The 19,381-nt window shown below is 47.6% G+C and overlaps 1 protein-coding gene and 1 non-coding gene across 5 annotated transcripts; both read right to left on the bottom strand.

The window, feature by feature from the left end:
- Positions 1-1,758: 1,758 nt before the first annotated feature.
- GOSR2 (golgi SNAP receptor complex member 2) lies at positions 1,759-18,485 on the bottom strand. 4 transcript variants are annotated; one of them, XM_042915989.1, is made up of 6 exons: positions 18,393-18,485; positions 11,929-11,993; positions 10,036-10,141; positions 9,083-9,215; positions 6,528-6,668; positions 1,759-2,838 (listed from the first exon to the last, which is right to left on the bottom strand). In XM_042915989.1, exons 1-6 carry the CDS (start codon positions 18,419-18,421, stop codon positions 2,677-2,679), a joined length of 636 nt encoding a protein of 211 aa, XP_042771923.1. In that variant the 5' UTR covers positions 18,422-18,485; the 3' UTR covers positions 1,759-2,676. The 4 variants fall into 4 exon arrangements, with proteins under 4 accessions (XP_042771923.1, XP_042771922.1, XP_042771925.1 ...); XM_042915988.1 differs by having other exon boundaries at positions 10,036-10,144; XM_042915991.1 differs by lacking the exon at positions 6,528-6,668.
- LOC122207409 lies at positions 17,778-17,879 on the bottom strand. The gene has a single exon (XR_006196831.1). It is a non-coding gene; the product is annotated as a U6 spliceosomal RNA (small nuclear RNA).
- Positions 18,486-19,381: the final 896 nt, after the last annotated feature.

Genomic DNA, 19,381 nt, shown 5'->3' on the forward strand with positions numbered 1-19,381 from the left:
TTCATCTGCAACAGGTGCACCCAAATCCTGCACAAGGTCACAGATGCTGTGCACCGGAGATTCTTGCACCAGCATGACCTAAGACTTCACCCCAGGTCCACTAGATGGTGCTCTTTCCTTGGCCTGGAACCCTTCCCTACACTCTGGGGGGGCGGGGGGAGGGAGGGCGTTGGTGTTGTAGAAACAGTAGAACCCCCGTTAGGCCGAGGTATGTTTCTCACAGGACACTGAAAGCCAGCTCAGGCCATCTCCAGACACAATGGCTGCTGTTCCCTAGCCCCAAGTGGTAAAGACCCACAAATTGCCTGCATAACTTTCATTACAAAGCAGGGAGAATGGCTCTGAAGGTACAGCAGGATAGAAAGCCTTCTCCTGGTTCATCAAGACCAGCAATCGCTATAAAGACAAGTGTGGAAATACACTGGTATACGCTACAAATAGATAGATCACATCAGCCAATGGAGGGCGGGGTGCTAGTTTCTGCCCCCTAGAGTTCAGGTCCACATGGCTTAGTTGCTCCATATATATATACTTTCAGAGGAAGGTATATTATATATATATATATATATATATATATATATATATATATATATACACACACACACACACACACATACATATACATATATATATTTATATATATACACGTTATATTTATATATATACATATATATGTATATATACATAAATATGTATGTGTGTGTGTGTGTATATATATATACGTATATATATACATATATATATATATACATACATATATATATATATATATATATATATATATATATATATATATATATATATACACACCTTCCTCTGAAATACGATCTCTGGCAGGATCCTCAGATGCCCAGGGGATAGGACAACGGGTCTGCGCAATTTAAAAATCCATTTTTTTGGAACCCTTTTTATGGACTGCAGAGATCCCTGCGCTGGCAGGGGTGCTGGGGGTGATGGAAATTTCACCTCCCCAAAATCAGACCTAGGTCGGAAGACACCTTGACCCCTCTGTATACCCTTCAGTCCACCGTTCTCACTCTGGCAAGGCCCTCAATCCTTTCATGATGGAGTCACAGATTCCCCCTTCCTTGGAAAGCCACGGCCCCTGTTCAGCCCAGAGGGGAAGCAGCGACAGAAAGCCCACCAAGTGTGAAATCGGCACCCAGGAAACTCCCATTAAAAGATCTGCGACCATTAAGAAACGTTCACCAGAAGGTATGCCAGAAAAGACCAATATTGCTCCAGCAACAGGTGGGAAGTAACTAAGGGAGGTGGGATGGGACACACAGAAAAGGGAAAGAAGACCGAAGACAGTCCAAGTGACAAAAAATAAACACACGAAGTAGGCGGAGCACGACGATCACAGGTGGAGTTAATACTGACCAGGTTTCCAGTTCTTCTGGGAAATTCTGAGATTGTTTTGTCTTGCCATAAGGCCACTGAGCCTACGGCTGTAGGGCCTGTGACAGATGAAAACACATGCTAACCAAGTCTTTCTAGGATTCGCAGCGCTCGATCGCAACAGAGAGGCTGGCTTTACGATAAATTCCACAACACACCAGGTACTGGTACAGCCTTAATCTGGGGTTGGTCAGAGAAGGGAAAAGTCCCTGGTCCCTGAGATCAGAGACTCTCAGGACACCCGGGACGTCTCCAGGGTGGTGTCAGCCCACACCGGCTTGGTGGAACGGGGGCTTGGCTGGCAACTGCTAATGGATTTCAGGGGAGGAAAGAGAGCAAAGACTCAGACACCAAAACTAGAGGAGATGCTGTAATGGACACATCATGGCAACGTTCTCCGGGCCAAAGGCCCACCAGAGCCCGGGCAGGATGCCAGGCCAGTCCTAGAACCACAGAAGCCAATCATTCTGTTCACCACTGGGAAAAAAATCAGTGATGGGGGTCTTCAGCCTCAAGACTGAACAGTCTCAGGGAGTAACACTGGCCTCGCTTTAGAAGGAGAAACACCCAACGGTCCTAATGTGGAAAATCTTACTCGCTGTCTGCAGTGGCATCGGTGCCTCTGCTTCCTCTAGGTAGTGGCTTCCAGGGAAGGGTGACAAGTACCAGCAATTAGTCATCTGCATGTCACTGGGGGGAGGGGGCACAAGAGCATGGAAATCCATCTGTTATAATGACGCAGGAAAGCAGGCCTCTTTCCCCTCCTTTTGGCTTCTGCGCTGGGTTATCCGCGAGGAGCCAGAGAGGCCAAATGATGCCAAAGTGAACGGTCCTATGTGCAAGGCTCGCTATTGAAAGCCTTCCCTGGGCGAGCATCAGCTACGTGGACAAGAACAGCAAAATGATTCTTTCCCTCCCTCTTCTTTCTTCACCCCTTACCCTTACATCACTTCCACCCCTAGTGAGGGCGAGAGAGGGCGAGAGAGAGCGAGGGCGAAAGAGAGCGAGGGCGAGAGCGAGAGAGGAGATACTCTCATTTCCTTAGGACCATGCATCTTGGTAGCATTCGCTTCCCCTCCAAGGTGTTACAGGAAACAGAGCAGGTCTGAAACTCCCGCTACGTTACAGATCACGATGACTCCCAGTGGTCTTCACAGTTAAGAAGGGCATACATTTAAGAAGGCAGCCTCCGGGCCCCCCCTCTCTTTCACGCACACACACTCACACAGACTCTCGCACGGTGGGAACGACGCTCAGCCGCGGGGCGGGGCTAGCTCATGTCAGGTACTGCACCACGAGGAACATGACCACACAGGTGAGAAGCATGCCACCGATCATGAAGTACTTGTCCTGGAAAGCCCGCTTCTCAGTGAGCCGCATCACGGTGTTGGACAAGCCCAGCATGTTGGCAATGTCAAGGATCTTCTTCTGAGTCCCCTGGAGCGGACGAGAAAAGAAGGAAACACAAAGGTCAGCTCCTTTTGCCAAGGAATGGGACTTCTCCTAGAGACAGTCTCTGGGTCATACCTAAAAGCATAAGCAGCATCAATCAGGAATAGATCCACTCTGTGGTCAAATGACTTTTGATCAAGGTACCAGAGCAAAGCAAGGAGGAAAGAAAAGCCTTTTCCACAAATGTGCAGGAATGATGGACCCTAGTACATATATATATCGTGGACATATATACATACATGTCTCGTATGTACCACACAGATGTCTGTAAGAAGATCCTCAGTTCATATCATACACAAAAATTAATTTGAGATGGATCACAGAATTAAACATAAAGCTTCGAAAGGAAAACACAGGAGAATGAAACAACCCAGGTGTACATCCACCAGAGAATGGATAGACCACTTATAGTGTATCTGTACAATGGGATATACTACTTGGCAATAAAAAGGACCTAATTACCAACTTGGAACAGTATGAATGAGCCTGGAAAACATTCCTGAGAGGAAGAAGCCGCTCTTGGTAATACATTTATATGAAGTCCACTAACAGGCAAAGCTACTTTACAGTGAGATAAATCAGAACGGTGGTTGCCTGGAAGGCAGGCAGGCAGGCAGGCTGGCTGGGAAAGCATGAGGGATTGTCCGGGGTAATGAGGACGGTCTACGTCTTGACAGCAGTGTGAGTCACAAAGGTATATGCATCTGTCAAAATTCAATGACCCGCACGAATTCGATCCGTACGCCTACTGTATGTACGTTACACCTCAAGAGAAAATTTTAAAATGAGAATGTTTTACATATTTTTAAAAAAGGAAACCTCAGAAAACTTTTCCTCTGCTCCCTGACCCCAAAATCCTGGCTATCGGCCCGTTCACTGTGTGGGACACAGTGGGATTCTGCTGCGTCTAACGTGTGGGTCAATGTCCATGTTCGCGAGAGGGTCTGAAGCGGGTGACATGGAATGACCGTCACCAACACAATGACCCCTTGAATACGTGCCATCAAGACCAAAAGAGTATTTTATTCCTAAATCAACAGCCCACAGCACTCAGCCTGCCCTTCCTATCTGCTTTCCAATTTTTGTTCTTAAGAACACTTGACTGCTCACGAAGTGGCAAGTATAAACAGATGCTGGGCAGACCCCAACTCGCTTCCACACACGTGGCCCATCTGGATGGATGGCATCTAACCTAATGCCCCACATTCAGTTTTTATTTTTTTTTTTTTCAACGTTTTTTTTTTTTTTTTTTTTTTTTTTAATTTTTTTTTTTTTTACGTTTATTTTTGAGACAGAGAGAGACAGAGCATGAACGGGGGAGGGGCAGACAGAGAGGGAGACACAGAATCGGAAGCAGGCTCCAGGCTCTGAGCCATCAGCCCAGAGCCTGACGCGGGGCTCGAACTCACGGTCTGTGAGATCATGACCTGAGCTGAAGTCAGACGCTTAACCGACCAAGCCACCCAGGTGCCCCTTTCAACGTTTTTTTATTTATTTTTGGGACAGAGAGAGACAGAGCATGAACGGGGGAGGGGCAGAGAGAGAGGGAGACACAGAATCGGAAACAGGCTCCAGGCTCCGAGCCATCAGCCCAGAGCCTGACGCGGGGCTCGAACTCACGGACCGCGAGATCGTGACCTGGCTGAAGTCGGACGCTTAACCGACTGCGCCACCCAGGCGCCCCTCAGTTTTTAAATGAACAACACATTAACGAGCAAGACAGAAGAGGCAGAAGTGAAACCAGCATGAGGCATCACGGACAGGCGCTCGAACCCTGGGTTCAGCCCAGTGACGAACAAGCCTCCCCAGAAGAGATCTTTCAGGTCAAACTTTACCGTTGCCAGCGGAGGCCAGAGACATGTTTTTGCAACGACAGTGATGGTGAAATTTAGGCTCTTGCTAAAGATTCTGGTTAGCTCTGGGGTGCCTGGGTGGCTCAATCAGTTAAGCGTCCGCCTCGTGATCTCGGCTCAGGTCATGATCTCACGGTTTGTGGGATTGAGCCCCACACTGGGCTCTGCGCTGACACCTCGGGGCCTGCTTGGGAGTCTGTCTCTCTCTGCTCCTCCCTTACTTGCATGCACACCCTAAGTAAATTATAAGTAAACTCTAAAAAAAAAAAAAAAAGATTCTGCTTAGCTCTGAAGGCAGATTATTTCATCCCTACATGTAATACAAGTACCCAGCTTCTAAAATCACCTGAAAATTAACATAAATTTCAAAAAATGTATTCCTTTCCAGCCACAAATTTCCCCCAGCCACGGCCCAGCAACTTCACTCCTTTTAATGGTTTAGGCAGGAGTGGGGTGGGAGGAGGATGGAGAGAATCAAGACCAAAAGGCGGGTAGGTAGCAGCGGGTGTACAGAGGAAACTGAATTAGAAACCTCACGTTCCGACCCCAACCGCCTCACTGGGCTGCCCTGCGCGTCCTTCTGGGGACAGCACAGGGGCAGATGCCGCTGAGACTCCTCAGTGATATCAGACTTTGATAGGAAGCGAACATTCGCTTTCGCAGTAAGCTCTAACCCCCCACCGGGTCGACGTCAGTGCGACACGGGGAGGTTTGTCCTAAAAGGGTTTTACTGTTTTCCCGAGATATGGGCAATTTTCTAAAGAAAGGGTAGATTAATCATCACGTATCAGTTCAGATTACAGCAGGTGGCCGTTCCGAAAGAGGGGCACCCGCGAAGCCGTTGGAGACACACTTCCAGACCACCAGAAGCACCACGGCCGGCAGCAGGGCGTGAGGGTCACTTGCGGGCTGCCTGACCTTCTCCCTGGTGACGACGGCAGGGGCTGTGCAGCAATGTACTGAAGTCCCGCGGGGCTGACGGGCTCAACGCGGTCCAACAAAAACTAAGATAAATCTCACACTTCCGAGTGACTGTTTCTCACAGCTCGGTGGCTGGGAGCGCTGCGTTCACAGGGGACCACACCCTGATAATAGGCACAGTCCACACCCCATTATCCATTAGAGCTGATACAGGAAAAGGGCTGAGGCTGAAACATCATGACTGACATCAGAATCTGTGTAATGTTTCTGTAAACCACTCCCAGGGGGTTTGAGCCTCGGCCAGTGGGGCGGGGCTTCTAGGAATACCTGGGACTACAGACAGGGCAGCTGCTGCGGGCCAGCCCAGATGCTCTAGAAGCCCTTCTGCGTCTGCGGCTAGTCAGCCCAGGCAGCCCTCCGGCCCCACCCACAGGGGCTCAGTTACAGGAGCACAAAAGGTCTCGGTTATCAGGTGGTCGGCAGGAGGGGCTCTCCGGGAAACCACGTGAGGGCGAGGGGCCGCGTGTGGCCACGTGTGCCTTCTCAGAATCGTGCGTTCTGTAATTTCGGCAGTTGTGGGATTTCTTGGTCTTAGTGGTGCCTATCGTAGCAGCCACTTTCATGGTAAGTTCAGTAAACGGAAAAAGACCCAGATACCAAGTGATGACAAATTATGGTTCGTTGCAAGCACAAGAAGCAGCTGTGAGCAAAGGGAAGGTGGTCACTTGTGGACTCCTCATACTTCAGCTCCAAGAGAAAGGACCCCAGACTCAGGGCTCTGTCTCACCACCAAAATAACAAAACGCGAGGATACGTAACCAAGACGTCAACGCGGGTACCCAACTGGTGGATGAGGCCAGAACGAAGGGCCTCCTCCCTGTCCCCCAGAAAAGCCCCCACCTTCAAGGTCAGTCTCTGGGCCCTCAGTCCGTCCAGAATACTGTGCCCGCCTCCGATGAGGTCATCCATGCCATGGTGAATTTTCTGGAGGGAGGAGTTGAAATGCAGCGAGCTATCCATTGGGATGGTCGTGTCAGAGTCCTGTGAAAGAGACGCAGGCACAGGATTAGCTCTGCCGCCTGGTCAGCTCCTGGGGTCCCAGCGGGTCTGACTGCTCCGCCTGTCGGCCAAGGCCAAGCCAGAGAGACAGCCAGATACACACGGCCTGTGAATTCCTGCCTCTCCACCATGACCACCACTTAAGAAGGAACATCAGTCCTGCAAGGTCTTGGTGGGCTTCTCCTGAAGGCTTTCTCTGACTACTCCCCTATTAACTTAGCTTGTTCCAAATGTTCCTTTCCTTGGCTTTCCCTTAACACAGTATTACAGGTTTGCTTTTGTTCTGCAGCTGTTTTATCTACAGCTGTCGCTGCAGTTAGACGGAGTCTGACTAAGGACAAAGGAGACGAAGGCCTAATGGGTAGTCGGGATGGGACAATTCTCCTCAGCGGTCCAGAAAGGGCTGTAAAGAAATGAAGGAAGAAAAAAACTGACACCGATCAAGTACTTTCCACCCTGATGCTCATTACCCTAAGCTCACTTAATCCTCATCCTAACGTTATAACACAGTTACTGTACTATCCCCATTTTAGAGGTGAAGAAACTGAAGCTCAGAGAAGTCTAAGATCACACAGAGCTGTTCAGTGCAGCAGGGCCTGTATCTCACTACTGAGTGCAGAGCCGGCCCTCTTAACCATCCTGTGGGAAGAAACACTGAGACTGGTCTCAGGGCTCTAAGTTTACACCAGAAGCGGACTGGATACAGAAGGCAGTCAGGACTGGCCGTAGTTCCCTTCTTTCCTGCCTCCTGACGATCGCACATTCTTCTGCCATGCAGGGTCATTCTCCCCTCTTTCAATCACCACGAAGAGGTTCAACCACCTCTTCCTTGCTGCATACGTTCAGAATCACTTTTCATGCACCTGCTCTCAGTGCCCCCTGCTAACACAGGAGCGTTTCGAGAAGCAGGCAGGGACCACAGCTTTTCACTTTTTCACAAGCTTTACTCTCAGCATCTTAAACAATGTTCTGCATACAGCTAATGCTCAGTGGGTCACAAGACTCCAGTGTTTGAATGAATCAAAGAGAGGCTTCTCTTCATTCGACAAGCGTTTATTGAGTGCCTTCTGTACACAAATCGTTCTTACCCTTCCGCCTGAAAGGGTAGACCTAATTGGGCATTATCACTCAGAAAAACATATCATAGTTCCAGCTCACAGAGTGACCGGCAAGAAGTTCATCTGGCAAAGTCAACTTTGATTAAGGGGCACTGCGTGCAGAGCACCGCACCGAGCTGATATGCAAACAAAAGAATTCTGAGCGATCGTCCCTGACCTAAAAGAGGTTTGAGTACCCAATGCCATAGCGATCAAAAGCCCACACACCTTCTGGCGTGTTGTAGAGTTCATTACGCTTTTGAAAGGCAGCTATAAAAACTTGAAACTACCAAAAGGAAGGAAGGAAGGAAGGAAGGAAGGAAGGAAGGAAGGAAGGAAGGAAGGAAGACAGCTGTGCCTACCACTATGCCTCCAACACGTCCTCCTCACACTTCTGAATTGTTAATCAGTGTTACTTGACTGCTTACTCTAGAGAAGCAGAAACTACACAGGCACATTCTGAAACACTCAGGGAAATTTGCTGCAAGTGTGGACACAGCAGAGAGACTTAAGCATCTGTGAAACGTGGGCTGATTTGAATTCTGATGGCAGGCTTAGAGAGCTAAGACCTCTTGAGAAAATGAACCTCTCTGTTAAAACAAAACAAAAAAACCCAAAACCCACTTCACTTGGTGGAAATACATTATAAGGGCCCTGAAAAAGGCCAGTGTGTCCTCTAGCCATCAACAGCCATGTGCAGGAATGGATCCTATTAAGACCGAGGGGCAGGGGCAAGGGTCTCCCAAAAATCAAACATGCAAACCAACCAGGCCACTTTCGAACAGGCTCAAGTCAAGCAATCCATCCAAAACAAAAGACCTGTTAACAAAGTCCTCCAAATTGCTGCTCAGATTTGGGGCAAAAACATTTTAAGGCATCTGACACGGGAACCACACACATACACAGCACGATGGCAAGTGCCTGCAGGCAGCTTTGAAATGCTGCCCCTCATGACAAATGGTTTCAGTTCTCATCATCTGTCTCTATCTGATCAGAAACCATTTCCACCATGTGAACTTCCACCTCTCAGTCAAACCAGGTCATTTTCACCCCTGCCCACTCCTTCAATTTAACTGCTTCCACTTCGGGTTTTCGTGTTAGAGAAGGAGGTTCCCTGTCTAGGTCTAGTGTCTGTGGCAAGGCACAAAGCCCACTGTTACTTCCAGTCGATCGGCTTCGGACACCCCCGACAAAGATGAAGCTCCAGGACCCGAGTTTCAGTGGCGACAAGCTGCCGAGTGCCTGTAGACACTGCCCCCCCCACCCCCTCCCGCCCCCCCAACCAGGAGCCTGGCTTACGTTAGTGGTGAAGGTTCGAGACAGAAGTTCCTCTCGCTGTCTCTCCTGCTGCTCCCTTGCGTATCGCCGATGCTGGAAGTTTCTGAGAGCAGTCTGCAGGTGCTGGACATCATACTTTAACTGGTCAACACGACTGGAATTGATGGAGACAGAGATTACATTCCAGAAACCCAGGGCCGCACATTTTGAGCGGCCAGCCTTCGTATTCAAGAAAGATGCTTCCTTACTTCTCCCTACACCACTGCATGCTGTCCCCACCAAAATGATCTGATTTTGATCACTGATGTTGAAAATAAAGAAGCGGCCTGTGGTTAAAGTACGGTTGTAGCACACGAGATTCCAACAGCTTTACTTAAGCATCTGCTGGTCTCTGATTCTGGATGCATGACAGGGAACAGGTGACAGGAAGCAGGCTCAAGGACCTCTCCCTGACCTTCCATGGATTATATCGCTTTTCAAGAAGGAGCCCAAGGGCACCTTTCGAGTAAAGCAACAACAAAGTTTCATAAGAACTTTTGGGAGCAGGGGCTGGGCTGGAGGTGGTGAGGGTTTTCATTTGAATTTCATGGCGGAGTATCAAATGTTAGATCAGTATTTCATTATAAATCGGCTGATTGAAGTGATTAAGGGCAAGATTTCATCTCAATCCAAGAATGCAGCAGGAACCAGAGGGCAGTGCACACCTCCCTGGCTGCTGGAGGCTTCAAGTAAGGCCACGGGTCTGGCCAGAAAAACAGTATTGGAGGCAAAATTTCAAAATGACCCAATGTGAGGAGACACAGGCTTCTGAGCCCCTAACCTCACAGGCTTTTTATTTTGAGGAAGTATCACTGAAACGAAACCGTGCCCTTTAGGGGGACTTCATCTTCACAGAGTCTCAGTTTTTCAATGTGTAAATGGATTTTCAGAATATCTGACAGCCTCCCCTGGACAAGAGGCGTCACAACACTCACAGTTTGGCATTCTGTCTTTTGTTCGGGGGCTCCTTGCTGGACAGAATCTCCAGACGTTCTAGATGGCTGAATATCTGGTCAATGCTTGCTTGGATTTCGTTTTCTACTACTGCACAAAAGAGAAAAAAGAGTAATTGCTGGAAAAGAGACAGTGAGCTTAAATTAGAATGATACAATAAACATGTCTTTTTCCATATCCAATAAATTCAAAGAAACCCATTCGAAAAGGAGAAAAACGCGTATCGTACTGAATAATGGAAAAAAATTCAAGTGATACTGATTCTGTAAATGTTGTTCTAAACACACACACGCATATATACATGTAGCTGTTAATGTCATAGCAATGCCAATTGTTTAAAAAGCTACAGATAAATCTGTAAAAATAAATTTCCTGCCTTTAGAAAATAAAATGAATATTTGGGTTGTCCAAATAAAATATTTTAAGCAAAATGCAGTATCTTCTGAAACAGAATGAGGTCTCTTTTCCTTTGAGATTATTCTCAGATACGAGTTATAAATATCTAGTAAGAAGGCTGCCAATTGAATTCCCTACAGTAATGAGGTTAAAAGAAAAAAAGCACAAAGGGGAAGATTAGTGTGTGAAACACAGAGAAGAGCTCCCTTGAGGCTTTCCATAAGGACGGGCAGGCTGATGCTGGAATCCCCAAAATAGACTGAATATCACTAGGAAAGGCCCAGGAAAGAATCCACAGAGGTAAAGATATGATAAATACAGTCATTTTCCTTATCCCTCTTGATAAACAGTCAACATGACCTCTTTTCCATTTCTAATCATGTGACAGTGAGACTGCTGGGAAGGCAAACAAAGCAGATGGATAGGAACTAAACCGTGTACAAAAAGGGCACCCAGGGGGGCGTCTGGGTGGCTCAGTCGGTTAGGCATCCGACTGTGCCCGACTGCTGATTTCAGCACAGGTTGTGGTCTCACGGTTCGTGGGATCGAGCCCCACACCAGGGTCTCTGACAGCTGTGGCGTCAAGTGGCCTGTTTGGGATTCTCTCTCTCTCCCTCTCTCTCTGCCCCTCCCCTGCTTGTGTGCTCTCTCTCTCAAATAAATAAATAAATAAATAAATAAATAAATAAACAAACAAACAAACAAACATTAACAACAACAAAAAAAAAGGTACCCAGATTGCTTCTTGCCCAATAAAGACACGACAGTAAAGAAGCAATGTCACCCTCCTAGCCCAACCTGCAGTAGCTAACATATGCACTCTAGATTAGAACAGGGTGGGGCACAGAACCCAGAAAAGAGATGCTTTTGACGCTCCAAAAAGGAGGCATGAGCAAACAGAAAAGGGCATAGCGACAGCCAGGTGGGGAGGTGAACTGGTGGCTTCAGCAACGTGTGGGTAACCAGTGGCATCTGTTGTGGCCAGCTCAGAGAAAGGACCTTTCCTGGCCAACAGAAAACTGTAAAACAAAAAGCAGCACTCTTCTCAAATGAAACCACAGTGTGGGAACTACACTAATTAATATTGCTATTCGTTTCTGAATAATCCTCCTAAAAAGCCACAGTTCTCAGCTCAGAAGAAATGACCAATTCCAGTTAAACATCTCTGAATTTGTACGGAGTACATTCCTCCCAGGGCTCGGTAATTAGATTAAGACAGAGGAGAGGAGGTCCATTCCCATAGGGCCCTGTCAGGGTGAGTTGAGGGGTAATGGGGGATAAGGCCTGTGGGATTCCACGGGGCGCAATGAGAGAAGTCAGAGGCTTTGCCAGAGGGTTTTTCTGTCCACCCCTAACAACAGAACTCCTTCGGCATGGAATCATTAAGCCCCTGAGGCAGCAAGGCGGTCAGGAAACCCAGCCCATTAGCATCGTGTCATCAAGAGAAAGGACTCTGGTCTCCATAGTTAATTACTCACAGTGCAGAGACTGCTTGTCCGCTGTCTCCAGGCGTCCCATGTGAGACTGGATCTCGTGGACCTGCCTATCAAAGGAAGAGAGAGGAAATGAGTGAGACAGGAGTCATCAACAGTGCTTCGGTCAGGAAAGACAAATTTTCTGATGCCAACGTGTAACTGATTTAAATCGACAGCATCACTGAACTGTAAACTTTGTTAAGTGGCACTTTAGGCCACATGTTTTGGCCTGGTTTCTAATATTTTACCATGAATATTAATAAGAACACTAACAGGCGGCACTTACTAAGTGCCTGCCACATCGGAGACATTCTGCAAAGTCAATAACCCTATGGGGAAAGGACCATTATCATCTTCGTTTTATAAATAAGACAACCGAAGCCCAGAAAGGTTATGTAACTTGTTCAAGGTCACACAGCAAGTGATAAACCTCAATCCGGACCCAGCCAATCCCACTCTCTGTTCTTTGACCCGATGTGCTGAGCGCTGGTCTGTACTAGGGAGAGTCAAAGGGCAAGAAAGATATAATCCTTGTCCTTGAGAAACAATGTAATTAGGAATGACAGGCCAGAGAGACATGACAAGTCCCAAGAAGATTTAGGGGAACATCACTACATGTAAGTGTAAACAAAAAGGAAGCCGAGGGGCTATGCGCAGTGGCGTGGTGCCAAGCAAACGTAAGAAAATCAAAGAGTAAAAGCTGGCGGAACCCGGTGGCGTCAAGTGAGTTCTAAAGAGCACTCTGAAGACGGAAACTTGACCTGATGAGGGAAGAGGTGAAGAAAAGGATCGGCAAAAAGGCACATCACGTGGATTACAAGCAGGTGGGCCTGCCGGGAAGCGAGTAGGGGTCGGAGGGGAGAAGGGATGAGGCGATCAGTGCGAGAAAACTATCAGAGGAAGGTCCTGAAAGACGGGGATGTCCCGTCCGGTAAAGGCCTTTCCCTGGCAATACCAGGCGAGTGCCACCTCATTGGGAAATGCGACACCGTACCCTGGCTCCCCAGCGTGGTCTCAGATGGCGGGCCCTAGCGTGCTCTCCGGAGGCTCCTCGGGGCTTGACCAAGGTCACCCCCAGAGCCCTTCCTAGCAGTCGTCTGCGATCAGTTCTGGAATACTGCCTATGCTACCCCAACAACGGGCTCCTGGTGCTTCCGGTCTCTCACATCAGAGGCACAGGAAAGCAGTCTGCTGAGCAACTATATCACCTCCAACCCTTGAGGGAAAGGTCAGCAACCAGCCTCCACCATGAGCACCACAATCTGTGAACCCAAATTTACCAATGCAAGCCAGAAGCCCAAACTGGGTTTCAACTTTGTCTTGTCTTTTCCAGGGCTTTCCTGCGGACTCTAAACATGACCCACAGCACCAGAAGCAAGGCCGGCGCTCTACTGAGTCTGAGCGCACCTGGGTAAGACCCACGGCCCTGAAAGGAAACTAGAAATCACCACTAGAGATGGAGGGGCCAGACTGCTCCTCCGGTAAGATAGGTCCTGATAGTGTAGAATGAGGGCACGTGGAGGTACGGAGGTAGATGGAAGAACACAGCTTGAGTTAACCAACATCTGGGTCAGGGTAACCACAGAGACAGCAAGAGGACTGCACGGCGACGCCGATGGGAAGAGAATTAGGATTTTACCGAAGGCCTGCATGTAGGCAGTGAGGTAAGTTGTCAATGGCAGCTTCATAGAGCAAATGTGAAAATTAGCAGTATTGACAGGAACAGGAACAGAAGAAAAAAAGGGAGGGGGCAGGGGGCAAAGAGTATCCAAGACAACTCTGAATTAAGTATGAGAGGGATAACCTGATCCACCTGCTATGAGGACTTATGACAAAGCCATAATAACAACACAAAACCAAACAAAACAACATCATTGCAGTGCAGAGACAGACAAACCCTAACCCTGACCCAGGAGCAAAGAATAGAGTCCAGACACAAAAAGAAACGCAAGATGGTTTAAAGCCCAAATGTAAAAGGCAAGGCTTTAAAATTTTCTGGAGAAAATACAGGAATGCATACTATGACTTCAGGTTGAAGAAGAATTTCCTAAACAAGGCAAAAAACAATACTGTCCCCCAAACCACACAAACCACAAGACTTGTCAATTTGACTACATTAAAACAAAAAACCTGTCTACACCAAAGATGCTCTAAAAAAATAAAATAAAAAGACAGGCAGAGACTGGAAGATACCCGCGGCAGATAAGAAAGGACTAATGTCTAGAATATATTAAAAAATGCTGCAAATCAACAGGAAAAGTCAAAGCACTTTTGTAAAATGGGCAAAGAGCGAATGACAGAAAAGAAAACCCAAACATATCTATATCCATATCTACATCTGTATATTATTCCACTTGACTAGTAATCGGAAGAATGCAAAGTCAAAATAATGAGATAGTACATTTCTCCCATGGATTGACAAATACTTTAAACTTTAAGGACGAGGGCTTCATGGCAGGCTAAATAATGGTACCCAAGGGATGCTAGCAAAGATTTCCAGCATTCTACCACAGGACTGCCTTCAGCTCTACGTTTTGTTCAAGATTTTTTAACAAACCAACTTACGTTGATGACATTTGCACATGACTCTGTGCTATAATGAGCCTAGGTTAGGATGCTGTACCACAAAACAAATAGTAATATTTTCATTTAGGCTAAAATAGTAAAATGAAATTTGTCAGGGATGAAAAGCATCCCCACTTAAGAATTTTTTAAAAAGTCCCCAATGTACAATATCAAGTGGCATTCCATCCTGGGAGCTGTCTGTTAAAGGCCCCTATTAAAGACTTCCCCTGACGGAAGATGGATGAAGAGGATGACCGGGAAAGAGTCTAGAAGTCAAGTCATGAAGAGGAATGGTCAAAAGAGCTAGTGATAATAAGCCTCTGAGAAAAGAAAAGAAAAGAAAAGAAAAGAAAAGAAAAGAAAAGAAAAGAAAAGAGAAAAAAGAAAAAAGAAAAAAAAACTCCATTAAAATGGGGCAGCTGATGCTTTTCAAATACATAGAGCTGACATACAGGCAGAGGAATGGGCTCATTCTCCACTGCGGCTCCTGAAGGGAGAGCCAGAACCAAGAGCCCCATTCAGGAGGGCAGCTTTCAGCTCAACCTGCCCCTCCCCACAAAAACCCCAGAATAGTTATGAACTCTCTCCCTTCAAGCAAAGGAAGAAGGGGGGCGCCTGGGTGGCTCAGTCAGTTGAGCGTCGACTCTTGGTAGGCTCAGGTCATGATCTCATGGTTCATGGGTTCGAGCCCCGTGTCGGGCGGGCTCTGCGCTGACAGCTGGGAGCCTGCTTGGGGTTCTCCCTCTCTCTGCGCCCCCCCCAACTCGTGTTCTTTCTCTCTCTAAACTTAAAAAAAGAAGAAAAAAAGAAAAAAAGGAAGAAGAAAAAGAGCTCCTGCATGTTTAAACACAGGGTACATGAACTGCTTCGGGTTTTATAAAGGGTCTTCCTGACTACAGGGAGTTGGAATGGAAGATTTTGCCAGTCCATTCTAATTTTTAAAGTCTATGAGGACAGGGTGAGAGATGATGGCAACACTCATCCTATAAACACCCTTCAGGTAGCTTATACCGTTTTCTAAGCCAAAATGGATAAACTTTAAAGTTGCAGGGAAACAATACTGACTTCTCCCACCTAAGCTCTGAATGCTTTGAATGAACTAGAAGAGATACGGCCAAGAAAATGATTCCAATCTCTGCATTTCATGCCTGGGAGGAAATCAAATGCAAAACAACAAAGCAAGTAGGCATGGCATAGGGGGGACTATTATGTGGCAAGTCTGTTTTAAACCGAACTGGGAATTCAGACAACACACTTGAAGCCAATAAGGAGCAGGTGATGCACAGGCAGGACTTGGGGCGGGGGTGGGGGGGGTGGGAGGTGGACACTAGAAACCAGAAGTCTTAGCCCTGTCCAGCATGGGGTCCGTGGTCGGCTTAGGTAATAACATCACCAAGCAGAGAGACCGAATAGTAAGAAAACAAGGTCACTGTTGCTGACTAAAAACAAACAAACAAACAAACAAACAAACAAATCCAGTCTGTAGAAATGAAATTGCTTTTTAAAAGTCCATGGAACTACTCTCATCCCTTCATATACACCCATTTTGTATCCATGCTGCCTCTGACCCCTATGAGCAGGGAACAGTTTTAGAGTGAAAAGATACTGGTTGCAAGTTCTGGTCCCACTACGGACTGGCTGAGGAACCAGGAACAAGCCATTTAACTCCTTGCTTGGTGCCTCAGTCTCCGGTAAAACAGGGTACACACATGAATAAATAATCACAATTATTTAAAGGCTCATAGATCCAAATGCAATATGAAATTGCTGTGTAACCTTTACGGCATCATACAAACATTTGTGGTTGTTTTTGCTTTACTTAAAAGTAGCGGGAACCATCTGGTCATTTTCACCTCACCCACCTTGCCGCTTCTACATCTAGCCTCTCACCAGAAGGCAAAATCGAAAAAAGGAAAAACTGGTCTTCAGATAAGGTAACAGTTTTCACACCCAGCTGCTCACCAAAATCACTTGGAGAGCTTGTTAAAAATACAGCTTCTTGTGCTCCAGACCTACTGAATTGGAAGCTCTAGGGATAGAGGGACCTAGGTGGCTTAGTCGGCTAAGTGTCCGGCTTCAGCTCAGGTCATGATCTCACGATTCATGGGTTCGAGCCCCACTTTGGGCTCTGTGCTGACAGCTTGGAGCCTAGAGCCTGCTTCGGATTCTGTAGCTCCCTCTCTCTCTCTCCCCCTCCCCCACTCACACTCTAATTCTCAAAAATAAATAAATATTTTTTAAAAAATTAAAAACGAAAAGAATCTCTAGAGATAATAAGGTCCAGGGCACTGAGTGATCCTAGGCTATATAGGGGACAAATATAGACACCTCTACAACCACTTGAATATCAAAAATAGAAGCCTGGCCACTTATTCGTCTATAAAGTTCATCCTAATGCAGTATTATTTAAGCATAAAATGTTTATTCTGATTTTCACCTTCCGTCCCTCCCCCACTCATTGCTCAGGCAGTTAAGGAGTTTTCAAGATACAGAACTTTCAAGTACTGATTTCATTCCAATGTACTGTCAGGGACATGGCAAGAGATAACCACAAACTGGGTTCAAAGTTCCAGTAAAATTAATATGCTCAGTTACTGTTGTGTCAATTCAGCCTCAATCATTAATTTCTGCAACTGCAAAAGTTAATTGCTGACGCTCGCAGGATTGTGTGTTTCCTTTTAAGACACTCAATCACCAGTATCATGAAGCTGAAAGGAGCCTCAAAGTTTAATGAGCTCCAAACTAACATTTTATAGATCAGAAAAAGAAGTCTAGAACCAGAACTCCCAGGGCTGGTTCAATACTTCAGGGGAAAGACAGACTAAAAGATCTGTCCTTTCTTAGTAATACAAAAATAATTCTATTTCATTCCTTTTCCAATGGACTCACAGGTCTGATTATTTAAGTTCCATCATATATATAGATATAAAAATTTTTTTCTAAAGTAGGCTCCACGCCCAGCTTGGAGCTTAACGCAGGGCTTGAACTCACCACCCAGAGATCAAGCCGTGAGCTGAGATCAAGAGTCAGATGTCCAACCGACTGAGCCACACAGGCGACCCGTCCCTTCTTATAATTTTTATATGAGAATAGGGCTCCCAGGGTAAGAGCAAATTCTGTCGTTTTAACACTGTTACAAAGTAGGTTTTATATTTGCACTCAAACCAAACACTTTATCATTATGGTCTCTAGTATAAACCAAATCAAAAGAAAAGGGAAAAAAGTGTAGCAGCAACAACAGATTAGTGTCAATCAAGAGTAGGGGCCGACGTCATTTAGCAGCTGTGAGTTACAATGAAACTTATTCTGCGTGTCATCCTTGCGCAGGGGCCATGCTAATCTTCTCTGTATCGTTCCAATTTTAGTATATGTGCTGCCGAAGCGAGCACAATGAAACTTATTCTGACGACCTTAGCTCAATGATGGATCTTTCTAAACTGCTAAAGAAGATTCCGTTTGTATTGTTCATTTGCACTCCATCCAATCCTGCCACACCTTAGATTTTTTTCGGACGTCCCTGGGCTCTCCAAGTGAATAGTAAACTATGTGTAGGGGCCCTGACTCCCACCATCTCTACCAACCCAGAGCAGTGAGGTGGCAGGTGCTGGACAAACAATTATCTGTAAGTGTGACTTTCCCTTCACCTAGTCTACTTAGCAGGTAGTCGCGGCCTCGAAGATCTCATGAGCCGTCCGGCCCAACGTCCCCACGCATCAGGCCGGACCCTCCATCCGCCGCCGACTTGGGCATCCCGCCAGAGACAGAACTTCCGAGCCGCCCCCGGCAGCGCCCCGGCGGAAGGACTCGGCCTCCACACTGGCGGGCGCCCGAGGCCCCAGCCAGGGGAGCCGGCCTCACCCAGCCTGGCTGCGCCCCCGCCCGTGCCCCGACGCGGCCCTCACTTGTGCGTTTGCTGGTACAGCGGCTCCATGTCGCCGGCCCCGCCGGGTCCGGCCCTGGCTTCCTTGGAACACGTCCTCACAGCCCCCCTTCCGGCTTCCGGCTACCGGCTTCCGGTCGCAGGACCCGCCCCCTCCTGCCGGCCAGGGCTGCCCCGGCGCGCGCCCTGCCGGTGGTGATGGAGACAGAAGAGGAGGGCGACGGGAGAAGAGGCCCGGACAAAAAGGCTAAGGGTAGTCAGAGGCACTGCCGCAGATCGGGGACGAGGAAGCATAGTTGTGGGTAGGGGGGCGGGCTTCGGCATCGAGTCAGGCGTTGACAAGGGCAGTCGGAGAAGTAGGGACGTGAGGTCCTCAGAGCAAAGCTGCAGGAGAGCTGGTGGACACCTGCCATTCCCCAGCGGAGGCTGGCTGGGGGGGTGTTCTCGCTCTGCTTCGCAGTAAACTGCTCAGTTGTGGGTCTGGAGCTTTCGCTCCGCTGGGCTCTTGTGCGCAAGCATCTCCTATGTCAAATATGTCCGGTTACTACCCCCCCCCCCCCATTTATCCTTCCAATAAACTCCCAATGAATGAGTGGTAACCGTGTCTTGTGTGCTGTGGGGAAACCGGGTTCCTCTTGCCCTCAAGAGAGGTCGCGGTCTAGGAAAGGAAGTGAGATAAGGGTACAAATAAACAGCTGCAAGGGAGAAAGTCCAAAGAGACAGCCGAGCTAGGGTCAGCCCCGTCGGAGATTCAGGAAAGACTTAATGTAGGAGGTGGCATTTGAGTTAAGACTTGAAGGATTTGGACGCTTCGGTCTCTCCACGTGGACCTAACCCATGTCCACCCTCCAGGCTTATCTGCAGTTCCTCCCAAGGGAGGAGATGTTCCTCTTCCTTTGACAAGTTGTTGCTTTTATTTTCCTGTATCCTGGAGCCCACCCAGTCTTGTGTCCTAAGAGACCGTCCACCCATGTACATTCTTTCCCTAACATTTTCCCATTTATTCTAGTA

This window comes from Panthera leo, chromosome E1 (genome assembly GCF_018350215.1).
Source record: "Panthera leo isolate Ple1 chromosome E1, P.leo_Ple1_pat1.1, whole genome shotgun sequence".
In the NCBI taxonomy this organism is placed as follows: domain Eukaryota; kingdom Metazoa; phylum Chordata; class Mammalia; order Carnivora; family Felidae; genus Panthera; species Panthera leo.